The sequence below is a fragment of the Osmerus eperlanus genome, chromosome 23, assembly GCF_963692335.1.
Source record: "Osmerus eperlanus chromosome 23, fOsmEpe2.1, whole genome shotgun sequence".
Classification (NCBI taxonomy): domain Eukaryota; kingdom Metazoa; phylum Chordata; class Actinopteri; order Osmeriformes; family Osmeridae; genus Osmerus; species Osmerus eperlanus.
The window spans coordinates 12,232,167-12,254,754 of NC_085040.1; the positions used below are offsets into that span (position 1 = coordinate 12,232,167).

General features: G+C 45.7%; 1 protein-coding gene and 16 non-coding genes across 17 annotated transcripts; 10 read left to right on the top strand and 7 right to left on the bottom strand.

Moving 5' to 3' along the window:
• Positions 1 to 305: 305 nt before the first annotated feature.
• LOC134010148 (uncharacterized) lies at positions 306 to 14,600 on the top strand. Its single transcript, XM_062450014.1, has 4 exons — positions 306 to 819; positions 1,051 to 1,432; positions 12,988 to 14,371; positions 14,541 to 14,600. The coding sequence occupies exons 1-4, from the start codon at positions 306 to 308 to the stop codon at positions 14,598 to 14,600; spliced, it is 2,340 nt and encodes a 779-aa protein (XP_062305998.1).
• Positions 6,312 to 6,384, top strand: trnag-ucc (transfer RNA glycine (anticodon UCC)). Its single transcript has one exon. It is a non-coding gene; the product is annotated as a tRNA-Gly (tRNA).
• trnar-ucg (transfer RNA arginine (anticodon UCG)) lies at positions 6,697 to 6,769 on the top strand. Its single transcript has one exon. It is a non-coding gene; the product is annotated as a tRNA-Arg (tRNA).
• Positions 7,190 to 7,262, top strand: trnar-ucg (transfer RNA arginine (anticodon UCG)). The gene has a single exon. It is a non-coding gene; the product is annotated as a tRNA-Arg (tRNA).
• Positions 7,575 to 7,647, top strand: trnar-ucg (transfer RNA arginine (anticodon UCG)). The gene has a single exon. It is a non-coding gene; the product is annotated as a tRNA-Arg (tRNA).
• Positions 7,959 to 8,031, top strand: trnar-ucg (transfer RNA arginine (anticodon UCG)). The gene has a single exon. It is a non-coding gene; the product is annotated as a tRNA-Arg (tRNA).
• On the top strand, positions 8,346 to 8,418 carry trnal-uag (transfer RNA leucine (anticodon UAG)). The gene has a single exon. It is a non-coding gene; the product is annotated as a tRNA-Leu (tRNA).
• trnal-uag (transfer RNA leucine (anticodon UAG)) lies at positions 8,734 to 8,806 on the top strand. Its single transcript has one exon. It is a non-coding gene; the product is annotated as a tRNA-Leu (tRNA).
• Positions 9,615 to 9,687, top strand: trnar-ucg (transfer RNA arginine (anticodon UCG)). The gene has a single exon. It is a non-coding gene; the product is annotated as a tRNA-Arg (tRNA).
• trnar-ucg (transfer RNA arginine (anticodon UCG)) lies at positions 10,989 to 11,061 on the top strand. Its single transcript has one exon. It is a non-coding gene; the product is annotated as a tRNA-Arg (tRNA).
• A 2,415-nt stretch (positions 14,601 to 17,015) lies between the features above and the next one.
• trnav-aac (transfer RNA valine (anticodon AAC)) lies at positions 17,016 to 17,088 on the bottom strand. The gene has a single exon. It is a non-coding gene; the product is annotated as a tRNA-Val (tRNA).
• A 337-nt stretch (positions 17,089 to 17,425) lies between these two features.
• Positions 17,426 to 17,498, bottom strand: trnav-cac (transfer RNA valine (anticodon CAC)). The gene has a single exon. It is a non-coding gene; the product is annotated as a tRNA-Val (tRNA).
• Positions 17,499 to 18,180: 682 nt separating this feature from the next.
• On the bottom strand, positions 18,181 to 18,253 carry trnav-aac (transfer RNA valine (anticodon AAC)). The gene has a single exon. It is a non-coding gene; the product is annotated as a tRNA-Val (tRNA).
• Positions 18,254 to 18,590: 337 nt separating this feature from the next.
• trnav-cac (transfer RNA valine (anticodon CAC)) lies at positions 18,591 to 18,663 on the bottom strand. Its single transcript has one exon. It is a non-coding gene; the product is annotated as a tRNA-Val (tRNA).
• Positions 18,664 to 19,336: 673 nt separating this feature from the next.
• Positions 19,337 to 19,409, bottom strand: trnav-aac (transfer RNA valine (anticodon AAC)). The gene has a single exon. It is a non-coding gene; the product is annotated as a tRNA-Val (tRNA).
• A 337-nt stretch (positions 19,410 to 19,746) lies between these two features.
• trnav-cac (transfer RNA valine (anticodon CAC)) lies at positions 19,747 to 19,819 on the bottom strand. The gene has a single exon. It is a non-coding gene; the product is annotated as a tRNA-Val (tRNA).
• Positions 19,820 to 20,492: 673 nt separating this feature from the next.
• Positions 20,493 to 20,565, bottom strand: trnav-aac (transfer RNA valine (anticodon AAC)). Its single transcript has one exon. It is a non-coding gene; the product is annotated as a tRNA-Val (tRNA).
• Between the last annotated feature and the right edge of the window lie 2,023 nt (positions 20,566 to 22,588).

Genomic DNA, 22,588 nt, shown 5'->3' on the forward strand with positions numbered 1-22,588 from the left:
CCTCAAAAGGCAAACGCGTCCACTGCCTTAATGGTGCGGCCATGAATGCGCAAGTATTTCAAGTGTGGTTAGGGTTCCACTCCTTGTCGGTGTCTCTGTCTGTGAGGGCAGCTGTTGCTGTTTGGGGGACTTTTTTGTGTTGTGTGTTTTGGTCGGCTAGCATGGCAACGAACGCAGGATTGGAAATGACAACGAAACAGCATACGAACGAAAGGAATGAAGGAGAAAGCACACAAGGAGGATCGGATGGACAAAGGAATGACGAACGACGGGCCAAGGACAAAGAGGCTGGACCTGCAACAACTATGTCTGCTGAAGGTGGACAAAAGGAGAAAGGCAAGGACGGCGGAGGAGAGCGCGACAGAGAGGCAGAAAAATACGGAAAGGAACTGACCGTGGAAGTGGTGGTTGAGGGAACGGAGAATGTTTCCATGATGGACTTATTAAAGGAGGTGAAAAAGGAGTGTGGAGTGGTGATGGGCTGCAGGAAGAGAGGAGACAGAACATATGAGCTGACAATGAAGGACATTGAAGCTAAGGAGAAGTTGATGGACGGCATTAGGGTGAGAGGGGCTTTGGTGCACGCAAGTGACATTGTTAATAATGAGATGGTGGTCTCCTTCATCAACTTGCCGGTCTATTTGCCGGATGGCAAGATTCTGGCGAAACTGGAGGAGTGGGGAGTACGGGCCATCTCGCCTCTTAAGCGGCGAGTGTGGCCCGGAACGGAGATTGTCGATGGAACGCGGTTTTTAAAGGTGCGGTTCACGGAGCAGGTTCGTTCGCTCCCATACTCCACCAAGTTTGACACTTTAAGAGGTACGGAATACTTCCGTGTTATTCATGATCGGCAGGTGCGGGTCTGCAGGCTCTGCATCAAGCCGGGGCACATTTTTAAAGACTGCCCGGAATTTAAATGCTTCAGATGTGGCGAGCGTGGGCATTATGCGAGGGAGTGTGACACGCGGAACGGAGAGGACAGAGAGGAATTGGTGGGCGAGGAGGAGGAGGGGGTTGGCGAGCTCGTGCCAAAACAGAGCCCAAGAGTAGAGGCCGGTAGCGAGGTCGGAGGAGACGAAGAGGGACAGGAAGACGCATCCGACGAGCGGGACCGGGAAACTGAAATGGAGCAGGACGAATGGGGAGAGGAGAGCATGGAGCAAGGCGGTGGCAGAAAGCAGAAGAGGGCCGGAGCAACAGCTAAGAAGGAGAAGAAGCGGCGGAAGGCATTCGAGAAAAGAAGGGAGGAGAAGGGCGAGGATGTGGAGGGGAGGCCACAGAGGTACAGAGGAGCACGAAAGGAGGTGGAGGTGGAGGAGGAGGGGGCGTTGAAGGACGCAGTCGCTAATGCACAACGACGGTGTACCATGAGGGGAACTGAGATGGACAAGAGACGGGGGCTGCTGAGTGGCGAACAGCTGGGAAGTGGCAAGTAACTATTTTGATGATGGGTTATATTTATTATTATTTTTGTTTAGCTTTCATGGCCACTGTAACTTCCATAAATGTAAATGGGTTAAGGGACAGGAGAAAAATGAAGGGTTTACTGTATGTGTACAGGAGTGATATAATGTGCATACAGGAGACAAATTGGGATGAGGGGAGAGTGGAGGTAATGAGGGAGGAATGGGAGGGTGAAATGTTTTATAATAATGGGGCGAGTAATGCAAGAGGGGTAGCAATACTAATTAAAAAGGATAAGGTGGATGACATAAGGGAGGTGTATAGGGATCAAGCAGGGAGGGTTTTGGCAATAGAATTTACGTATCGGAAAGTGGATTTCAGACTTATTAATATATATGTGCCTAATGTGGAAATGGATAAGAGGAGTATTATAGAGGAGGTGAAAGAGTTAATAGTGGGGAGGTGTATTGTCGTGGGGGACTTCAATATTAAATGTAGCAGATTAGACATCGGTAAGGGTGTAGAACTTAGAGGGGACAAGTCGAGAGCTATGCTATTGGAGATGATGGCAGACAAAGGCCTTGTGGATGTATGGAGATATGAGAATCCAGAGAAGAGAGAATTCACGAGGAGGCAGATGAGGGAGGGGGTGCTAAAGCAGAGTAGAATAGATTTAGTTTTAGTGCAGGCGGACAGCATTAGGTATATAGATAGATTTAGACATCATGGAAATAGTTTTAGCGATCACGATGGGGTAAGGTTTACAATTAAGATAGGGGGTGGGGAGGTAGGGGGGGGGGTGTGGATCTTGAATGCGGGGTATGTCAGTGAAGAGGAGTACAGGCAGCAGATTAAGGGGCTGTTGGATAGAGAGAATGAGAGGAGGGCAGGTTATGCAGAGTGCGACGGTATGGACAATGGAGTGGGGGAGAGATGGGAGAGAATGAAGAATAGGATTAAATCGATTAGTATTCGGTATAGCAAGAGGAGGAAAGAAAGGATGATGAGGGAAGAGAACGTTTTGAGGGAAAGATTGGGGGTGGAGTTAGGGAAGGCAGAGGATGAGGAAGGGTACAGCATGGAGAAGTATTTAGAGGTAAAGATGGAGCTGGATAGGTTTGAGAAGGAGAAGTGCAGGGGAGCAATTTTGAGGAGCAAGGCAAAATATACTCTGGAAGGTGAGAGGTGTACCGGTTTTTTTCTGGGTTTAGAAAAAAGAAAGCAGAGTAGGGCATATATTAATGAAATCAATAATAAGGATGGGGTGGCAACAGAGGATTATGTGGAGATATTGGAGAGGGTGCAAGAGTTTTATGGGGAGTTGTATAAAAAGGGGGGGGTAGATGAGGGTAGTATAGATGAGGTGTTGGATAGCGTGCAGAGCAAGGTGAGTGAGACGGATAGGGTGTGGTGTGATAGAGAAATAAGTGAATCAGAGGTGATAGAAGCAATTGGAGGTTTGACAAGTGGGAAAAGCCCAGGGAGTGACGGGATAGGGATTGAGTGGTACAAAGAGTATAAGAATGAGGTAGCACCAATTTTGGTGGAGGTGTTTAGAGGGATGGAGAGGACAGGGTTAGTACAGGATAGAATGGTGGAAGGGGTGATAACAATTTTATATAAGAAAGGTAGCAGACTAGATCTAGGGAATTATAGGCCGATTAGTTTAATGAATGTGGATTATAAGATCCTGACCAAAGTGTTAGCCAATAGGGTGAAGAGAGTAATCGGGGAGATAGTGCAGCCAACACAGAGTTATAGTGTACCGGGTAGGGATATAGCGGACACAATAGGGACAGTTAGGGATGTGATAGAGTATATGAAGAGGGATGGGATAGGGGGGGTAGTGGTGGGGATAGACTGGAACAAGGCGTTTGATAGGGTAGAGCACGAGTTTCTGTTTAGGGTGTTAGAGAAGTTTGGGTTTGGAGAGAAGCTGGTGGGATGGGTAAGGAGGTTATACGGGGGTGCACAGAGTTGTATAAAGGTGAATGGGGTTTTGACAGACAGGTTTGTGATAGGGAGGTCAGTGAGGCAGGGGTGTCCGCTGTCAGCACTACTGTATGCTATAGTGGTAGAGCCACTGGCTACACTCATTAAGGAAGATGACAGGGTGGAGGGGATAGTTTTGCCATATGGAGGGAGGTGTGTCATAAATCACTATGCAGATGACACAACAATCACGGTTAGGGATGGAGGGAGTGTGAGGAGGGTGTTGGAGTTGGTGGAGAAGTATGGTAGAGCATCAGGGGCAAAGATCAATAAAGACAAGTCCGAAATTATGTATATAGGAAGGGTAGAGAGAGTAGAGGTGGGGCTACGGGTGGAAGAGGCATACATGAGGGTGTTGGGTGTAAATTTGGGTGTGGATAGCGAGGGGGCTAGGAATGCCACATGGACAGGGGTGATAAGTAAAATAGGAACTGTATGCAATGCATGGAGGGCGAGGAAGTTGAGGTTGAAAGGGAAGGTGGTTGTGGTGAATAGTATGTTGATGTCAATATGTGTGTATGTGATGAATGTGATGGAAATGCCAGCATGGGTGATGAATGAGCTGAACAAAATTGTGTGTAACTTTATTTGGGAAGGGAAAGGGGTGAAGATTGCACAGAAAACACTTGTGGGGAGGAGAGGGAAGGGGGGTTTAAAGTTAATAGATCTGGAAATAAAAAGAAAAGCCATGAGAATTAGGACTGTGCAAAAATATATGATGGGAAGGTGTCAATATGGTTGGAAGGAAATGCTGAAAAAGTACATTAATGATGTGGGAGGGATGGGGGAGAATGGTTGGTTTATGGGGTTTAAGCCGTCAATGACGGTGGGGATACCTGAGTTTTACCGGGAGGTGTTGGAGGCGTGGAGATGTCTGTTACCTAAAATGGAATATGATTGCGATGAGATGCAGAGCTTTTTAAATCTGCCACTGTTTTTAAATGAAAAAATAAAATGTAACAACAGGACTTTGCATGTACCCCAATTTATGGAAGGTGGGATTAGGCAGGTGAGAGATGTGATGAATGAGGTGATCCCAGGATTCCTCAGAGGGAACTGTATTTATGATTCTGTATGTGAAGTGGAGGGGATGGAGTGTAGAGTAAAAGTAAGAAAGATTTATGAAAGGATTAAATTGAGCCTGCCAGTGGAGTGGGTCGACCTCATAAAGGGTGGGTGTGTAGGCCGGGAAGCAGGAGACTTGCCTGAGCTATATGTAATGGAGGAGGGGGTGAAGTGTAAAATGAAAAATATGTCTGTGAAGAAAGTATATGGATGGTTGATAGATGAGGTGTTTAAAGAGCCAGCAGCAGAAAGGGTGTGGAGGAGAGTGTTTGTGGGATATGAGGTGGGAAAAATATGGTCTAATATCAATGTGAAATATAACAGTATTGACTGTGATAACAATGATTTCCTCATGAGGCACAACAGAATCTATACTAATGTGGTCTTGCATGAAATTAATGAGGAGGTAAATGCTATGTGTGATGTCTGTGAAGGTGGCCGTGAGAGTTTTATTCATTATTTTCTGGAGTGTGACAGTTTGATGGAATTTTTCGAATTTCTTAAAACACTGCTGAAGGACAATTGGGCAATGGAGTTAGGCGTGGAGGATGGGTGGAGGACTTTATTTTTATTTGGGGTTGTTGGGAAGAGGAAGGGGGTGAATGTTGGTGTACTGAATTATGTCTTAAGTCATGCCCGGCACGCTGTAGTGCTTAGACGGAACTATGCACATTTTGAAGGGAGGACAGTGAATATTAAGCATCTGTTTAAAGCTATAATGAAAAGGGATGTAGGAATGGTGTGTAAATATGGCGGGGAGGAAGTAACAGACTTTTTCGTGAGTGGGAATTCACTGATAAAGGAAGTGGATGGGGGAGGCATTTGCTTTAATTGGGGAACGAATGTCGATGGGTGAGTCTGTGTTGATGTTATTGGAAATGGGGAAAAAAAAAAATGTGGGAAATAGTAAGTAAAAGCATTGTGCTTGTAAACTTGTGAATTTGTGAACTGTAAAAAACATTAATAAAAAGATTTTAAAAAAAAATGGATAAGGCGTCTGACTTCGGATTAGAAGACTAAGGGTTCGAGTCCTTTCGTGGTTGTCATCAGCATGATGGATCTTGATTGCTGTTGAAGAACTTTAAAAGCCATAAGTTGTTCTCGTTTTTGGAATCAAGCCATCTCAAAGTGTTTATCTGAACTCGATGGATCGCGACTCCTGTCGAGCTGTCGAAGATGCTTGATGGAAAAAGTTGTTCACATGTTGTAGGAAACAGTCTGTCTCAAAGTGTGTGTGGTTAGATCAGCAAGAAGTGAATACATGTCGTTACGGATAAGGCGTCTGGCTTATGGTGAGAAGATTGAGAGTCGCTTCCTGGTTGTCCACAGAATTGTGTTCCTTTCTCTGAACTAGATCCATCTTGACTCCTCTCAAGTTGTTGAAGATGCCTAATTAAGGAATGGTGTTCTTGTAATTGGAAACAAGCTATCTCAAAATGTTTGTTGTTAATTCTTAAGCAAGAGACCACTTGGCGTAATCGATAGGGCATCAGACTTCCGATCTGAAGATTAAGGCTTTGAGTCCTTTCGTGGTTGTCATCAGCATGATGGATCTTGATAGATGTTGAAGAACTTTAAAAGCCATGAGTTGTTCTCGTTTTTGGAATCAAGCCATCTTAAAGTGTTTATCTGAACTTGATGGATTGCGACTCCAGTCGAGCTGTCGAAGATGCTTGATGGAAAAAGTTGTTCACATGTTGTAGGAAACAGTCTGTCTCAAAGTGTGTGTGGTTAGATCAGCAAGAAGTGAATACATGTCGTTACGGATAAGGCGTCTGACTTAAGGAATAGTGTTCTCGTAATTGGAAACAAGCTATCTCAAAATGTTTGTGGTTACTTATGAAGCAAGAGACCACGTGGCCTAATGGATATGGCGTCTGACTTCCGATCAGAAGACTAAGGGTTCGAATCCTTTCGTGGTTGTCATCAGCATGGTGGATCTTGATTGCTGTTGAAGAACTTTAAAAGCCATAAGTTGTTCTCGTTTTTGGAATCAAGCCATCTCAGTGTTTATCTGAACTCGATGGATCGCGACTCCTGTCGAGCTGTCGAAGATGCTTGATGGAAAAAGTTGTTCACATGTTGTAGGAAACAGTCTGTCTCAAAGTGTGTGTGGTTAGATCAGCAAGAAGTGAATACATGTCGTTACGGATAAGGCGTCTGACTTAAGGAATAGTGTTCTCGTAATTGGAAACAAGCTATCTCAAAATGTTTGTGGTTACTTCTGAAGCAAGAGACCACGTGGCTTAATGGATAAGGCGTCTGACTTCGAATCGGAAGATTAAGGGTTCGAGTCCCTTTGTGGTTGTCATCAGCATGATGGATCTTGATTGCTGTTGAAGAGCTTTAAAATCCATAAGTTGTTCTCGTTTTTGGAAACAAGCCATCTCAAAGTGTTGATCTGAACTTGATGGATCGCGACTCCAGTCGAGCTGTCGAAGATGCTTGATGGAAAAAGTTGTTCCGATGTTGTAGGAAACAGTCTGTCTCAAAGTGTGTGTGGTTAAATTAGCAAGAAGTGAATACATGTCGTTACGGATAAGGCGTCTGGCTTATGGTGAGAAGATTGAGAGTCGCTTCCTGGTTGTCCACGGAATTGTGTTCCTTTCTCTGAACTAGATCCATCTTGACTCCTCTCAAGCTGTTGAAGATGCCTAATTAAGGAATGGTGTTCTTGTAATTGGAAACAAGCTATCTCAAAATGTTTGTGGTTACTTCTGAAGCAAGAGACCACGTGGCCTAATGGATAAGGCGTCTGACTTCGGATCAGAAGACTAAGGGTTCGAGTCCTTTCGTGGTTGTCATCAGCATGATGGATCTTGATTGCTGTTGAAGAACTTTAAAAGCCATAAGTTGTTCTCGTTTTTGGAATCAAGCCATCTCAAAGTGTTTATCTGAACTCGATGGATCGCGACTCCTGTCGAGCTGTCGAAGATGCTTGATGGAAAAAGTTGTTCACATGTTGTAGGAAACAGTCTGTCTCAAAGTGTGTGTTGTTAGATCAGCAAGAAGTGAATACATGTCGTTACGGATAAGGCGTCTGACTTAAGGAAGTGTTCTCGTAATTGGAAACAAGCTATCTCAAAATGTTTGTGGTTACTTCTGAAGCAAGAGACCACGTGGCCTAATGGATAAGGCGTCTGACTTCGGATCAGAAGACTAAGGGTTCGAGTCCTTTCGTGGTTGTCATCAGCATGATGGATCTTGATTGCTGTTGAAGAGCTTTAAAAGCCATAAGTTGCTCTCGTTTTTGGAATCAAGCCATCTCAAAGTGTTTATCTGAACTTGATGGATCGCGACTCCAGTCGAGCTGTCGAAGATGCTTGATGGAAAAAGTTGTTCACATGTAGGAAACAGTCTGTCTCAAAGTGTGTGTGGTTAGATCAGCAAGAAGTGAATACATGTCGTTACGGATAAGGCGTCTGATTTAAGGAATAGTGTTCTTGTAATTGGAAACAAGCTGTCTCAAAATGTTTGTGGTTACTTCCGAAGCAAGAGACCACGTGGCCTAATGGATAAGGCGTCTGACTTCGAATCAGAAGATTAAGGGTTTGAGTCCCTTCGTGGTTGTCATCAGCATGATGGATCTTGATTGCTGTTGAAGAGCTTTAAAAGCCATAAGTTGTTCTCGTTTTTGGAAACAAGCCATCTCAAAGTGTTTATCTGAACCTGATGGATCACGACTCCAGTTGAGCTGTCGAAGGTGCTTTATAGAAAAAGTTGTTCACATGTTGTAGGAAACAGTCTGTCTCAAAGTGTGTGTGGTTAAATTAGCAAGAAGTGAATACATGTCGTTACGGATAAGGCGTCTGACTTAAGGAATAGTGTTCGCGTAATTGGAAACAAGCTATCTCAAAATGTTTGTGGTTACTTATGAAGCAAGAGACCATGTGGCCTAATGGATAAGGCGTCTGACTTAGGATCAGAAGATTAAGGGTTCGAGTCCCTTCGTGGTTGTCATCAGCATGATGGATCTTGATTGCTGTTGAAGAGCTTTAAAAGCCATAAGTTGTTCTCGTTTTTGGAAACAAGCCATCTCAAAGTGTTTATCTGAACCTGATGGATCACGACTCCAGTTGAGCTGTCGAAGGTGCTTTATAGAAAAAGTTGTTCACATGTTGTAGGAAACAAGTCTGTCTCAAAGTGTGTGTCGTTAGATCAGCAAGAAGTGAATACATGTCGTTACAAATAAGGCGTCTGACTTAAGGAATAGTGTTCTCGTAATTGGAAACAAGCTATCTCAAAATGCTTGTGGTTACTTCTGAAGCAAGAGACCACGTGGCCTAATGGATAAGGCGTCTGACTTAGAATCAGAAGATTAAGGGTTCGAGTCCCTTCGTGGTTGTCATCAGCATGATGGATCTTGATTGCTGTTGAAGAGATTTAAAAGCCATAAGTTGCTCTCGTTTTTGGAAACAAGCCATCTCAAAGTGTTAATCTGAACCTGATGGATCACGAATCCAGTTGAGCTGTCGAAGGTGCTTTATAGAAAAAGTTGTTCACATGTTGTAGGAAACAAGTCTGTCTCAAAGTGTGTGTGGTTAAATTAGCAAGAAGTGAATACATGTCGTTACGGATAAGGCGTCTGACTTATGGTGAGAAGATTGAGAGTCGCTTCCTCGTTGTCCACAGAATTGTGTTCCTTTCTCTGAACTGGGTCCGTCTTGATTCCTCTCAAGCTGTTGAAGATGCCTAATTAAGGAATGGTGTTCTTGTAATTGGAAACAAGCTATCTCAAAATGTTTGTGGTTAATTCTTAAGCAAGAGACAACTTGGCGTAATCGATAGAGCATCTGACTTCGGATCAGAAGATTAAGGGTTCGAGTCCCTTCGTGGTTGTCATCAGCATGATGGATCTTGATTGCTGTTGAAGAGCCTTAAAAGCCATAAGTTGTTCTCGTTTTTGGAAACAAGCCATCTCAAAGTGTTGATCTGAACTTGATGGATCGCGACTCCAGTCGAGCTGTCGAAGATGCTTGATGGAAAAAGTTGTTCCCATGTTGTAGGAAACAGTCTGTCTCAAAGTGTGTGTGGTTAAATTAGCAAGAAGTGAATACATGTCGTTACGGATAAGGCGTCTGACTTAAGGAATAGTGTTCTCGTAATTGGAAACAAGCTATCTCAAAATGTTTGTGGTTAGTTCTGAAGCAAGAGACCACGTGGCCTAATGGATAAGGCGTCTGACTTCGGATCAGAAGATTAAGGTTTCGAGTCCCTTCGTGGTTGTCATCAGCATGATGGATCTTAATTGCTGTTGAAGAGCTTTAAAAGCCATAAGTTGTTCTCGTTTTTGGAAACAAGCCATCTCAAAGTGTTGATCTGAACTTGATGGATCGCGACTCCAGTCGAGCTGTCGAAGATGCTTGATGGAAAAAGTTGTTCCCATGTTGTAGGAAACAGTCTGTCTCAAAGTGTGTGTGGTTAAATTAGCAAGAAGTGAATACATGTCGTTACGGATAAGGCGTCTGACTCTTGGTGAGAAGATTGAGAGTCGCTTCCTTGTTGTCCACAGAATTGTGTTCCTTTCTCTGAACTGGGTCCGTCTTGACTCCTCTCAAGCTGTTGAAGATTCCTAATTAAGGAATGGTGTTCTTGTAATTGGAAACAAGCTATCTCAAAATGTTTGTGGTTAATTCTTAAGCAAGAGACCACTTGGCGTAATCGATAGGGCATCAGACTTCCGATCTGAAGATTAAGGGTTCGAGTCCCTTCGTGGTTGTCATCAGCATGATGGATCTTGATTGCTGTTGAAGAACTTTAAAAGCCATAAGTTGTTCTCGTTTTTGGAATCAAGCCATCTCAAAGTGTTTATCTGAACTTGATGGATCGCGACTCCAGTCGAGCTGTCGAAGATGCTTGATGGAAAAAGTTGTTCACATGTTGTAGGAAACAGTCTGTCTCAAAGTGTGTGTGGTTAGATCAGCAAGAAGTGAATACATGTCGTTACGGATAAGGCGTCTGACTTAAGGAATAGTGTTCTCGTAATTGGAAACAAGCTATCTCAAAATGTTTGTGGTTACTTCTGAAGCAAGAGACCACGTGGCCTAATGGATGAGGCGTCTGACTTAGAATCAGAAGATTAAGGGTTCGTGTCCCTTCGTGGTTGTCATCAGCATGATGGATCTTGATTGCTGTTGAAGAGCTTTAAAAGCCATAAGTTGTTCTTGTTTTTGGAAACAAGCCATCTCAAAGTGTTTATCTGAACCTGATGGATCACGAATCCAGATGAGCTGTCGAAGGTGCTTTATAGAAAAAGTTGTTCACATGTTGTAGGAAACAAGTCTGTCTCAAAGTGTGTGTGGTTAAATTAGCAAGAAGTGAATACATGTCGTTACGGATAAGGCGTCTGGTTTATGGTGAGAAGATTGAGAGTCGCTTCCTCGTTGTCCACAGAATTGTGTTCCTTTCTCTGAACTAGATCCATCTTGACTCCTCTCAAGCTGTTGAAGATGCCTAATTAAGGAATGGTGTTCTTGTAATTGGAAACAAGCTATCTCAAAATGTTTGTGGTTAATTCTTAAGCAAGAAACCACGAGGCCTAATGGATAAGGCGTCTGACTTCGGATCAGAAGATTAAGGGTTCGAGTCCCTTCGTGGTTGTCATCAGCATGATGGATCTTGATTGCTGTTGAAGAACTTTAAAAGCCATAAGTTGTTCTTGTTTTTGGAAACAAGCCATCTCAAAGTGTTTATCTGAACTTGATGGATCGCGACTCCAGTTGAGCTGTCGAAGATGCTTTATAGAAAAAGTTGTTCACATGTTGTAGGAAACAAGTCTGTCTCAAAGTGTGTGTGGTTAAATTAGCAAGAAGTGAATACATGTCGTTACGGATAAGGCGTCTGACTTGAGCCTAAACCATGCAACGGAACGTAAATCCCAATAGAAGCAACTCAATCGCTACCAAGACGAAATTTTTGACACCTAGGTTGTCTATTTAGGCCAAATATTGACTGAGTTTTAGGGGGGCAAAAAGAAAAAAAGAAAAAAAACTAGAGAGGGTACAATTTCTGGGGAAATTGTAGGGTGTGCTTGCTTGCATCGGTTGCACAGGGGTCCGTTTTTGAATGACATTTTTACAACTGATTTCTGTATATTTTATATGAAAATGCATAGTTATTATTTATAAAGATTAAATAGATTAAAAAAAAACAGACAAAAATGCTGCTCATTTACAACTGAAAATACGAGTGAAGTGTAGAATGAAATGGATGTCTTCTCATTTCCCCTGCAAGAGGCAGCCTCATCGTTGAATCAAAACAAATACATTTGGCAGACCGGTGTAAAAATTGACCTAATCTCTATGACTTAAACGTCATTTTAAGTTTTTCCCTTCTCCTGATATTTTCAGGCATGTAGCCTACTCATTGCATTCATTCATTAATAAAGAACTCCCTTTGAAGATTATTCTACGACGTTACCCGGCAGTAGAAGATGGAATCGCGATTCAAACAGTACCATCTGCTAACTGAAAATATGCCCCCCAAAACGTAAATAAGCTTGACATTTATTTAGTGGAAAATCGCTCATTCATAAAAAGCTCACTGGTAGCGACCATTGTCAGTAACAACGCAAAATGCGATATAGCCCTGTGTGGAGAAGCTGCCCTGGTAAATTGTACTACTACGGTACAGTACTAGTAGACTACTGCTGTGTTCGTCTTGGTAGCGATTGCGTTGGTTGAATTTGATTTAACGTTCCGTTGTACGGTTTAGGCTGAAATTAATTATTTTCATGAACAGATTGACAAAGTTTAGGCTGTGGCAATGATGTTCAGGTTAGTAGTTAGATAGATTTTTGATTTAAGTTAGGGGAGTGCCGAACATGTTCTGTCGCCATTTGACTTCCTACAGCTGTGTAGATGTTTTTGTAGTGTCTCGCGTAGGCTACAGCGTTTCAGTTAGCAACACTGGTTTGAAACCACAGGTAATGATAATTTCACCCACAAATCGTTTACTTTTTATGTAATGTCATAATAAATCCTACAACGAAAATGTATTTGTGAGTAATGTTTATTTTAACGATTGAAAACAGATGCATCATAGACCACTGTAGTATGTGTTACCCGGGCAACAGAGGCTAATGTCATGATGCTAATACTTCAGTGAAATAGTAGACTACTGTTTCCGAAAGTAGATGTACTTCCTTCATAAAATCAGCTTATATTGTACATTACACGTCACAATTGTGTGTCATATCACAAAGTAAAATTAGTAAATAGTTATCACCCTGGCCTCTTTGCTTGTGGCGTTTCTGCAGCTGCCTTGCAATGAGACGGGCCACGTCGACCTAGATTAAATTGATAAGGTCGGAACGAAGGGAGACAAATGGTAACCGCGGTCGGACCCGTCTGCCAAGCGGCCGTGCGGCTGCGGCCCCTTTGGAATCAGACTGGCCACGTCTGCCGCCGCCGCCGACGACCAAGCCCCTTAAATCGACAGAGATACTTTCTTGTCGAAAAACGGCCAAATTGAATGGTGTTCGATTGCGTATCGGAGGAATCCGAGGCTGCTGTCGCAACGTGAAAGTACGGAGAGGACCCCCAGAGGACCCACAGCTTACGCCGTTTCCCACGCTCACGACATCGTCTCCGCATTTTTACTCTTTGTCACGCCACAAATCGAAAGAGTAATCTTGGACGTGACAAATCGGGAAGGTTATCTGAAACGCGGAGAGGAGTGGAAAGCCATGGACGCCACTGACCTACGTGCCTACATAGGGCTGCTAATCCTGGCAGGGGTGTACAAGTCCCGAGGCGAAGCGGCCGCCAGTCTATGGGACGCGCAAAGCGGCAGAGCGATTTTCCGCACCACCATGCAGCTGAAACTCTTCTACACCTATTCGACGTCGATACGATTTGACGACCGTGGGACACGAGCGGCGAGACGCGCGACGGAAAAGTTGGCGGCGATAAGAGAGGTCTGGGATATGTGGGTAGAGAGATTACCACGCCTCTACGACCCAGGGCCCGAAGTGACCGTGGACGAACAACTGCTCGCGTTCAGAGGACGGTGTCCTTTCAAGCAGTACATGCCAAGCAAACCGGCGAAATACGGCATCAAGTCGTGGGTCGCGTGCGATGCAAAATCAAGCTACGCTTGGAAGATGCAAGTCTACACCGGGAAGCAGATGGACGGAGTCCCGGAGAGGAACCAGGGGATGCGCGTCGTGCTCGACGTGACAGAGGGCCTGAAGGATCGCAATGTCACGTGTGACAATTTCTTCACCTCTTACGAACTCGGACGAGAGCTCATGGCGACGAGAAACATGACCGTGGTTGGCACCGTGCGAAAGAACAGGGCCGAGCTCCTGTCCGAGCTGCTGACGACGAAGACGCAACGGGTGCTGTCGTCGCAGTTCGCCTTCACTCCAACCACCACTCTGGTTTCCTACCTCGCGAAGAAAAATAAGAACGTTTTACTCATGAGCACACGCCACACAGACGCTGAAATCAGTGACAGAAACGACGGCAAACCGACCATCGTCCTGGATTATAATTTGAACAAAGGCGGAGTCGACAATCTGGATAAGGTCATCACGGCCTACAGCTGTAAAAGGAAGACGGCCCGCTGGCCCCTCGTCATCTTCAGCAACATCGTTGACGTCTCCTCCTACAACGCCTTTGTGATATGGAGAGAGGTCAACCCCAACTGGATGCCGCGTAAGCGCAACAAGAGAAGGTTTTTCCTCGAGCAGCTCGGAAGGGCCCTTGTGACTCCGCTGATCGAAAGAAGACGATGTCTGCGCCGCACTGGAGCTGCTGCCGCGGTTGTGAAAGATCTACGGATGGCCAGCTGTCGCGATCCGCCTCCTCAGCGGCGACCCGGAGAGGATGGCGCAGCCGCCACCGCCGCCTCCTCATCGGCAGGACCGACGTCGCCGGTCCCTGCCAGTAAGAGGAAGAGATGTCAAGTCTGCCCGGTGAAGAAGGACCGTAAAACGTTCACCGTTTGTCGCGGGTGTAAGAGGCCTGTCTGCAAATCCTGTTCGCATGTATACTGCCCCACATGCCCCACCGAGCTGGGCTTCGGCCAAGGAGAGGTTCCCGTTGACCCTGGACGACCCGCGGGAGTGTGTGCAGAAGACTGAACAACTCAGTCGAGTGCAGAAGAGGGCTTTGCTCAAGCCACAGCGCTGCTAACGCTACTACCAACACATGCATGGGATGTATATATGATGTATTAGGACGGCGGGCTGGAGGTTCTATCCCTAGTGCTGTCTGCGGGTCGTTGTGAAGCACGGTGTCATGCGTGGTGTGACAACTTTTCATGATACAAAAATAAAGTGAAACATTTGATTTTATTCCTCGCGTTGTCTTCCTAGCCTAGTCGTGGTGAAGCAAACTGACGTTGTGACAACTTTTTCATAATAAAAAAAAAAAAAAGTGAACCCTTTTATTTCTAGCCTTGTCTGCCTAGCCTATTAGTACACTCTCGCGCTGTATCCTAGTCTGCGCTGTGACTCACCATACCTAGTCTGTTACGCCACCCTCGTGCTGACAACCTTTTGTAATACAAAAATAGTGAAGTGAAACATTATCCGTCAAAATAAAAATGAAATCATATTTGCCCTGACCGTCAAGCGAACCCGGGCCACGGAGCTGAAAGCCCCACATTCTTGCCACTAGACCACCAGGGAGATACTTGTTTATTGCGCTGTCTCTGCCTTTTTGTTAGACACAGCAACGTCTGTGTTGTTTATTACGAGACCCCGCACTGTCTCCGGTTCCTTGTGACCCACAGCGGTCTTCTGACAACTTTTCATAATACAAAAATAAATAAAGTCAAACCTTTCATTCCCACGCTGTGGGTCACAACGACCCCCGAGACAGCGCGAAGGTGGCGTAATATACAACGCTGTGGGTCACAACGACCCCCGAGACAGCGCGATGGTGGCGTAATATACAACGCTGTGGGTCACAACGACCCCCCGAGACAGCGCGAAGGTGGCGTAATAGACAACGCTGTGGGTCACAACAACCCCCGAGACAGCGCGAAGGTGGAGTAATATACAACGCTGTGGGTCACAATGACCCGGAGACAGCGCGAAGGATAAGTTCAGGTTGCATAGACAATGAGGAGAGCGTAAGGGTTATTGTGCTGTCTCTGCCTTTTTGTTAGACACGGCAACGTCTGTGTTGTCTATTACGAGACCCCGCACTGTCTCTGGTTCCTTGTGACCCACAGCGGTCTTCTGACAACTTTTCGTAATACAAAAATAAATAAAGTCAAACCTTTCATTCCCACGCTGTGGGTCACAACGACCCCCGAGACAGCGCGAAGGGGGCGTAATAGACAACGCTGTGGGTAACAACGACCCCCGAGACAGCGCGATGGTGGCGTAATATACAACGCTGTGGGTCACAATGACCCAGAGACAGTGCGAAGGATAAGTTCAGGCTGCATAGACAATGAGGAGAGCGTGAGGGTTAAGCGAACGTGATAACCGCTACACTACGGAAACTGCCAACTCCTGAAAGACAGAAGCCCAGTGCACACACAAACACGCAAGTAACAAGGAAACAGAACAAGGACACACATTTAAAATCTTGACATGGGCATTTTGGCTCATGAACTAGTTGATACTCTTCTTCAGCAAGCTAGCAACAAATGAGATTGTTCAAAGCAACCTTTCCCAATCCTGGACCTCAGGTTTCCCTGCTCTGCATGCGTTAGACCTGATTGGACCCTTACCAAGCTCTACAGAAAACGACGGAGCATGTGGCACCAGGGTACTCCAACAAACTTGTAACTGTCGACAATGCATCAATTATTTACGAGACTGCTGATAAAAGGGGACATGTGTCCGCCCGGTCTCGAACCGGGGACCTTTCGCGTGTGAGGCGAACGGGATAACCACTACACTACGGAAAACTCTTCCTAACCAACAACAGAATCTCACTGCACACCCACACACACACAAACAAGGACACAGAACGGGGACACGCCTTTATCATGTCAAATGGGCATTTGGGCTCATGAACCAGTTGACATGGTTCTTCAACAAGTCAGCGGGCACTGAGACGGTCTAAGGCAGTGGTTTGCAACCCTTGTCCTCAGGCCAGGATGCTTTAGATCAGTGGTTCTTAAACCTGTCCTCAGGGAACCCCTGTCCTGCATGTTTTTAGAGGTTTCTTGGCTCCAACACACCTGATTCAAATGCATGTTCGTTACCAGGCTTCTAGAGAGCTACATAACGACCCACTTATTTGAATCGGGTGTGTTGGAGCAGGGAAACATCTCAAACATGCAGAGCAGGGCAGAGCAGGGCAGGTGGGACCAGGATCGCGAACGACTGGTCTGAAGGTCTCAGAAGTAACAAAGGTCCTTGGCCCATGACATTCATGGTAATCTTGCTGAACGGGATTCTACCGACTGGTAGAAACAACGGAACGGCTTAAAAGGCGAATCCGCACAAGTGGCACTGACTTCCCATTTCAAAGAATGACATGTCAACTCCACTGAATCATGGGACTTCTTGGGACATTGGGACTACATGGGACATTAACTACTCTCGAGAGGATCGCCATTGGACTAAAACCGAGGAAAGATGCATTAGTTTCCACCCGGTCTCGAACCGGGGACCTTTCGCGTGTTAAGCGAACGTGATAACAGCTACACTACGGAAACTGCCAAATCCTGAAAGACAGAAGCCCAGTGCACACACAAACACGCAAGTAACAAGGAAACAGAACAAGGACACACATTTAAAATCTTGACATGGGCATTTCGGCTCATGAACTAGTTGATACTCTTCTTCAGCAAGCTAGCAACAAATGAGATTGTCCAAAGCAACCTTTCCCAATCCTGGACCTCAGGTTTCCCTGCTCTGCATGCGTTAGACCTGATTGGACCCTTACCAAGCTCTACAGAAAACGACGGAGCATGTGGCACCAGGGTACTCCAACAAACTTGTAACTGTCGACAATGCATCAATTATTTACGAGACTGCTGATAAAAGGGGACATGTTTCCGCCCGGTCTCGAACCGGGGACCTTTCGCGTGTGAGGCGAACATGATAACCAATACACTACGGAAACTTCTTCCTAACCAACAACAGAATCTCACTGCACACCCACACACACACAAACAAGGACACAGAACAAGGACACGCCTTTATCATGTCAAATGGGCATTTGGGCTCATGAACCAGTTGATATGGTTCTTCAACAAGTCAGCGGGCACTGAGACGGTCTAAGGCAGTGGTTCTCAACCCTTGTCCTCAGGCCAGCATGCTTTAGATCAGTGGTTCTTAACCCTGTCCTCAGGGAACCCCTGTCCTGCATGTTTTTAGAGGTTTCTTGGCTCCAACACACCTGATTCAAATGCATGTTCGTTACCAGGCTTCTAGAGAGCTACATAACGACCCACTTATTTGAATCGGGTGTGTTGGAGCAGGGAAACATCTCAAACATGCAGGGCAGGGCAGGTGGGACCAGGATCGCGAACGACTGGTCTGAAGGTCTCAGAAGTAACAAAGGTCCTTGGCCCATGACATTCATGGTAATCTTGCTGAACAGGATTCTACCGACTGGTAGAAACAACGGAACGGCTTAAAAGGCGAATCCGCACAAGTGGCACCAGGGTAGCTGACTTCCCATTTCAAAGAATGACATGTCAACTCCACTGAATCATGGGACTTCTTGGGACATTGGGACTACATGGGACATTAACTACTCTCGAGAGGATCGCCATTGGACGAAAACCGAGGAAAGATGTAGAAGTTTCCGCCCGGTATCGAACCGGGGACCTTTCGCGTGTTAAGCGAACGTGATAACAGCTACACTACGGAAACTGCCAACTCCTGAAAGACAGAAGCCCAGTGCACACACAAACACGCAAGTAACAAGGAAACAGAACAAGGACACACATTTAAAATCTTGACATGGGCATTTCGGCTCATGAACTAGTTGATACTCTTCTTCAGCAAGCTAGCAACAAATGAGATTGTCCAAAGCAACCTTTCCCAATCCTGGACCTCAGGTTTCCCTGCTCTGCATGCGTTAGACCTGATTGGACCCTTACCAAGCTCTACAGAAAACGACGGAGCATGTGGCACCAGGGTACTCCAACAAACTTGTAACTGTCGACAATGCATCAATTATTTACGAGACTGCTGATAAAAGGGGACATGTTTCCGCCCGGTCTCGAACTGGGGACCTTTCGCATGTGAGGCGAACGTGATAACCACTACACTACGGAAACTTCTTCCTAACCAACAACAGAATCTCACTGCACACCCACACACACACAAACAAGGACACAGAACGAGGACACGCCTTTATCATGTCAAATGGGCATTTGGGCTCATGAACCAGTTGATATGGTTCTTCAACAAGTCAGCGGGCACTGAGACGGTCTAAGGCAGTGGTTCTCAACCCTTGTCCTCAGGCCAGCATGCTTTAGATCAGTGGTTCTTAACCCTGTCCTCAGGGAACCCCTGTCCTGCATGTTTTTAGAGGTTTCTTGGCTCCAACACACCTGATTCAAATGCATGTTCGTTACAAGGCTTCTAGAGAGCTACATAACGACCCACTTATTTGAATCGGGTGTGTTGGAGCAGGGAAACATCTCAAACATGCAGGGCAGGGCAGGTGGGACCAGGATCGCGAACGACTGGTCTGAAGGTCTCAGAAGTAACAAAGGTCCTTGGCCCATGACATTCATGGTAATCTTGCTGAACGGGATTCTACCGACTGGTAGAAACAACGGAACGGCTTAAAAGGCGAATCCGCACAAGTGGCACTGACTTCCCATTTCAAAGAATGACATGTCAACTCCACTGAATCATGGGACTTCTTGGGACATTGGGACTACATGGGACATTAACTACTCTCGAGAGGATCGCCATTGGACGAAAACCGAGGAAAGATGTAGAAGTTTCCGCCCGGTATCGAACCGGGGACCTTTCGCGTGTTAAGCGAACGTGATAACAGCTACACTACGGAAACTGCCAACTCCTGAAAGACAGAAGCCCAGTGCACACACAAACACGCAAGTAACAAGGAAACAGAACAAGGACACACATTTAAAATCTTGACATGGGCATTTCGGCTCATGAACTAGTTGATACTCTTCTTCAGCAAGCTAGCAACAAATGAGATTGTCCAAAGCAACCTTTCCCAATCCTGGACCTCAGGTTTCCCTGCTCTGCATGCGTTAGACCTGATTGGACCCTTACCAAGCTCTACAGAAAACGACGGAGCATGTGGCACCAGGGTACTCCAACAAACTTGTAACTGTCGACAATGCATCAATTATTTACGAGACTGCTGATAAAAGGGGACATGTTTCCTCCCGGTCTCGAACTGGGGACCTTTCGCGTGTGAGGCGAACGTGATAACCACTACACTACGGAAACTTCTTCCTAACCAACAACAGAATCTCACTGCACACCCACACACACACAAACAAGGACACAGAACGAGGACACGGCTTTATCATGTCAAATGGGCATTTGGGCTCATGAACCAGTTGATATGGTTCTTCAACAAGTCAGCGGGCACTGAGACGGTCTAAGGCAGTGGTTCTCAACCCTTGTCCTCAGGCCAGCATGCTTTAGATCAGTGGTTCTTAACCCTGTCCTCAGGGAACCCCTGTCCTGCATGTTTTTAGAGGTTTCTTGGCTCCAACACACCTGATTCAAATGCATGTTCGTTACAAGGCTTCTAGAGAGCTACATAACGACCCACTTATTTGAATCGGGTGTGTTGGAGCAGGGAAACATCTCAAACATGCAGGGCAGGGCAGGTGGGACCAGGATCGCGAACGACTGGTCTGAAGGTCTCAGAAGTAACAAAGGTCCTTGGCCCATGACATTCATGGTAATCTTGCTGAACGGGATTCTACCGACTGGTAGAAACAACGGAACGGCTTAAAAGGCGAATCCGCACAAGTGGCACTGACTTCCCATTTCAAAGAATGACATGTCAACTCCACTGAATCATGGGACTTCTTGGGACATTGGGACTACATGGGACATTAACTACTCTCGAGAGGATCGCCATTGGACGAAAACCGAGGAAAGATGCAGAAGTTTCCACCCGGTCTCGAACCGGGGACCTTTCACGTGTTAAGCGAACGTGATAACCGCTACACTATGGAAACTGCCAACTCCTGAAAGACAGAAGCCCAGTGCACACACAAACACGCAAGTAACAAGGAAACAGAACAAGGACACACATTTAAAATCTTGACATGGGCATTTCAGCTCATGAACTAGTTGATACTCTTCTTCAGCAAGCTAGCAACAAATGAGATTGTCCAAAGCAACCTTTCCCAATCCTGGACCTCAGGTTTCCCTGCTCTGCATGTGTAAGACCTGATTGGACCCTTACCAAGCTCTACAGAAAACGACGGAGCATGTGGCACCAGGGTACTCCAACAAACTTGTAACTGTCGACAATGCATCAATTATTTACGAGACTGCTGATAAAAGGGGACATGTTTCCGCCCGGTCTCGAACAAGGGACCTTTCACGTGTTAAGCGAACGTGATAACCCCTACGCTACGGAAACTGCCAACTCCTGAAAGACAGAAGCCCAGTGCACACACAAACACGCAAGTAACAAGGAAACAGAACAAGGACACACATTTCAAATCTTGACATGGGCATTTGGGCTCATGAACTAGTTGATACTCTTCTTCAGCAAGCTAGCAACAAATGAGATTGTCCAAAGCAACCTTTCCCAATCCTGGACCTCAGGTTTCCCTGTTCTGCATGTGTTAGACCTGATTGGACCCTTACCAAGCTCTACAGAAAACGACGGAGCATGTGGCACCAGGGCCCGGTTTTTCAAAAGGTTCAATCCGGATAAAATTGATCCGGATTTAGTAATCCTTTTTTTTGCGATCCGTGATCACGTAATCCATCTTACTTTTGAGCCAGTTTTTCAAAGCAACATCGTATTGGATCAATCTGATCCGGATAGGAACTTTTCAGGATCACCAAATCTGGATAACCAGTGCTCAAACAGGATAGGAAATCACAATGTAGAACCATATATAAAGAGCAACAAGTAGAATAGCCAGTGTGGGGTCAATATAAGTTTATTTTTATTTGAAATGAAAACACACACATTTAAAAAAAATTAAAAACAAGAAAACCCCCACCCCATCCTCTTCCAGCAGTCCGCTCATCTGAGACCTACAACACAAACACTGTACATTGAGGATATTTATAACAAGTTTCAAATATAGATGTATTGAATAAAAAAAAAGACTGTCAAATAATCCACAATAATTTCAGACTTCCTCATCTGATGTGGAGAGACCAGCTTGTCTGAGCGTAGCCTTTAGGAGGCGGATCTCAAGTCTGGCCTTGGTTTGCTGCAGTTTGGTCAGAGTCAGTTGTTCCTCTGCCAGACGAAGCTGTGCTTCTGCCCTTTCAGTCTCTTTTTGCAGAAGTGCCTTGTAATCATCATCTTTGTTTGGTGAAGGGCGCTTCAAGCCTTTCCTCTGAGATCCTGTGGCAACTACCACTGGCTCAACCAATGAGGATCCAGCTTCTTCCTCAGGAACAGAGCTGAGATCCAATATAAATACGCGCTCTGGATCAGCCTCAGGAGGAACTGGCAGATTCTCCTCCTCCTCAATCCAAGGCTCGCCATCCCCTACAACACCTTGAATACCATGGAGAGCTTGCGACTTCTCACCTCCAATGATGTCGAGGACCACATCTGTGTAATCTCCCCTCTTAAATGGCTTGTTGCCTGTTTGTGGGTTTTTGGCTTCAGCATGGTGCTTTGTTGCCCTGGCCTTAAGATTCTTCCACCGCAATTTGATTTGGTCTGTGGTCCTCTTCTGGCCAGACCCTATGGCATTCACATTTTCTGTGATTAAAATCCAAACATCATTTTTCTTTTTGTTGGTATCCTTAGCAGAATTAAAACTTCCCACTATTGTTCCATAATGGCACCCTCTAGTAGTGCATTGGTTTCAGCAGCAGTGAAGTTACAGCTTCTTGAGTCCATGGTTCCACAAGACAAAACCAATCAGTTGTAATAGGTGTGTTTGAAAAGACCAACTACACAGCCATATAAATCAGCCTTTCTCAGAGGATTCACAGAGAGACAGTGAAATGGCAGGTGTTGTCCACCGCCACCACCACTTTGCCAGGAGAGGATACCGT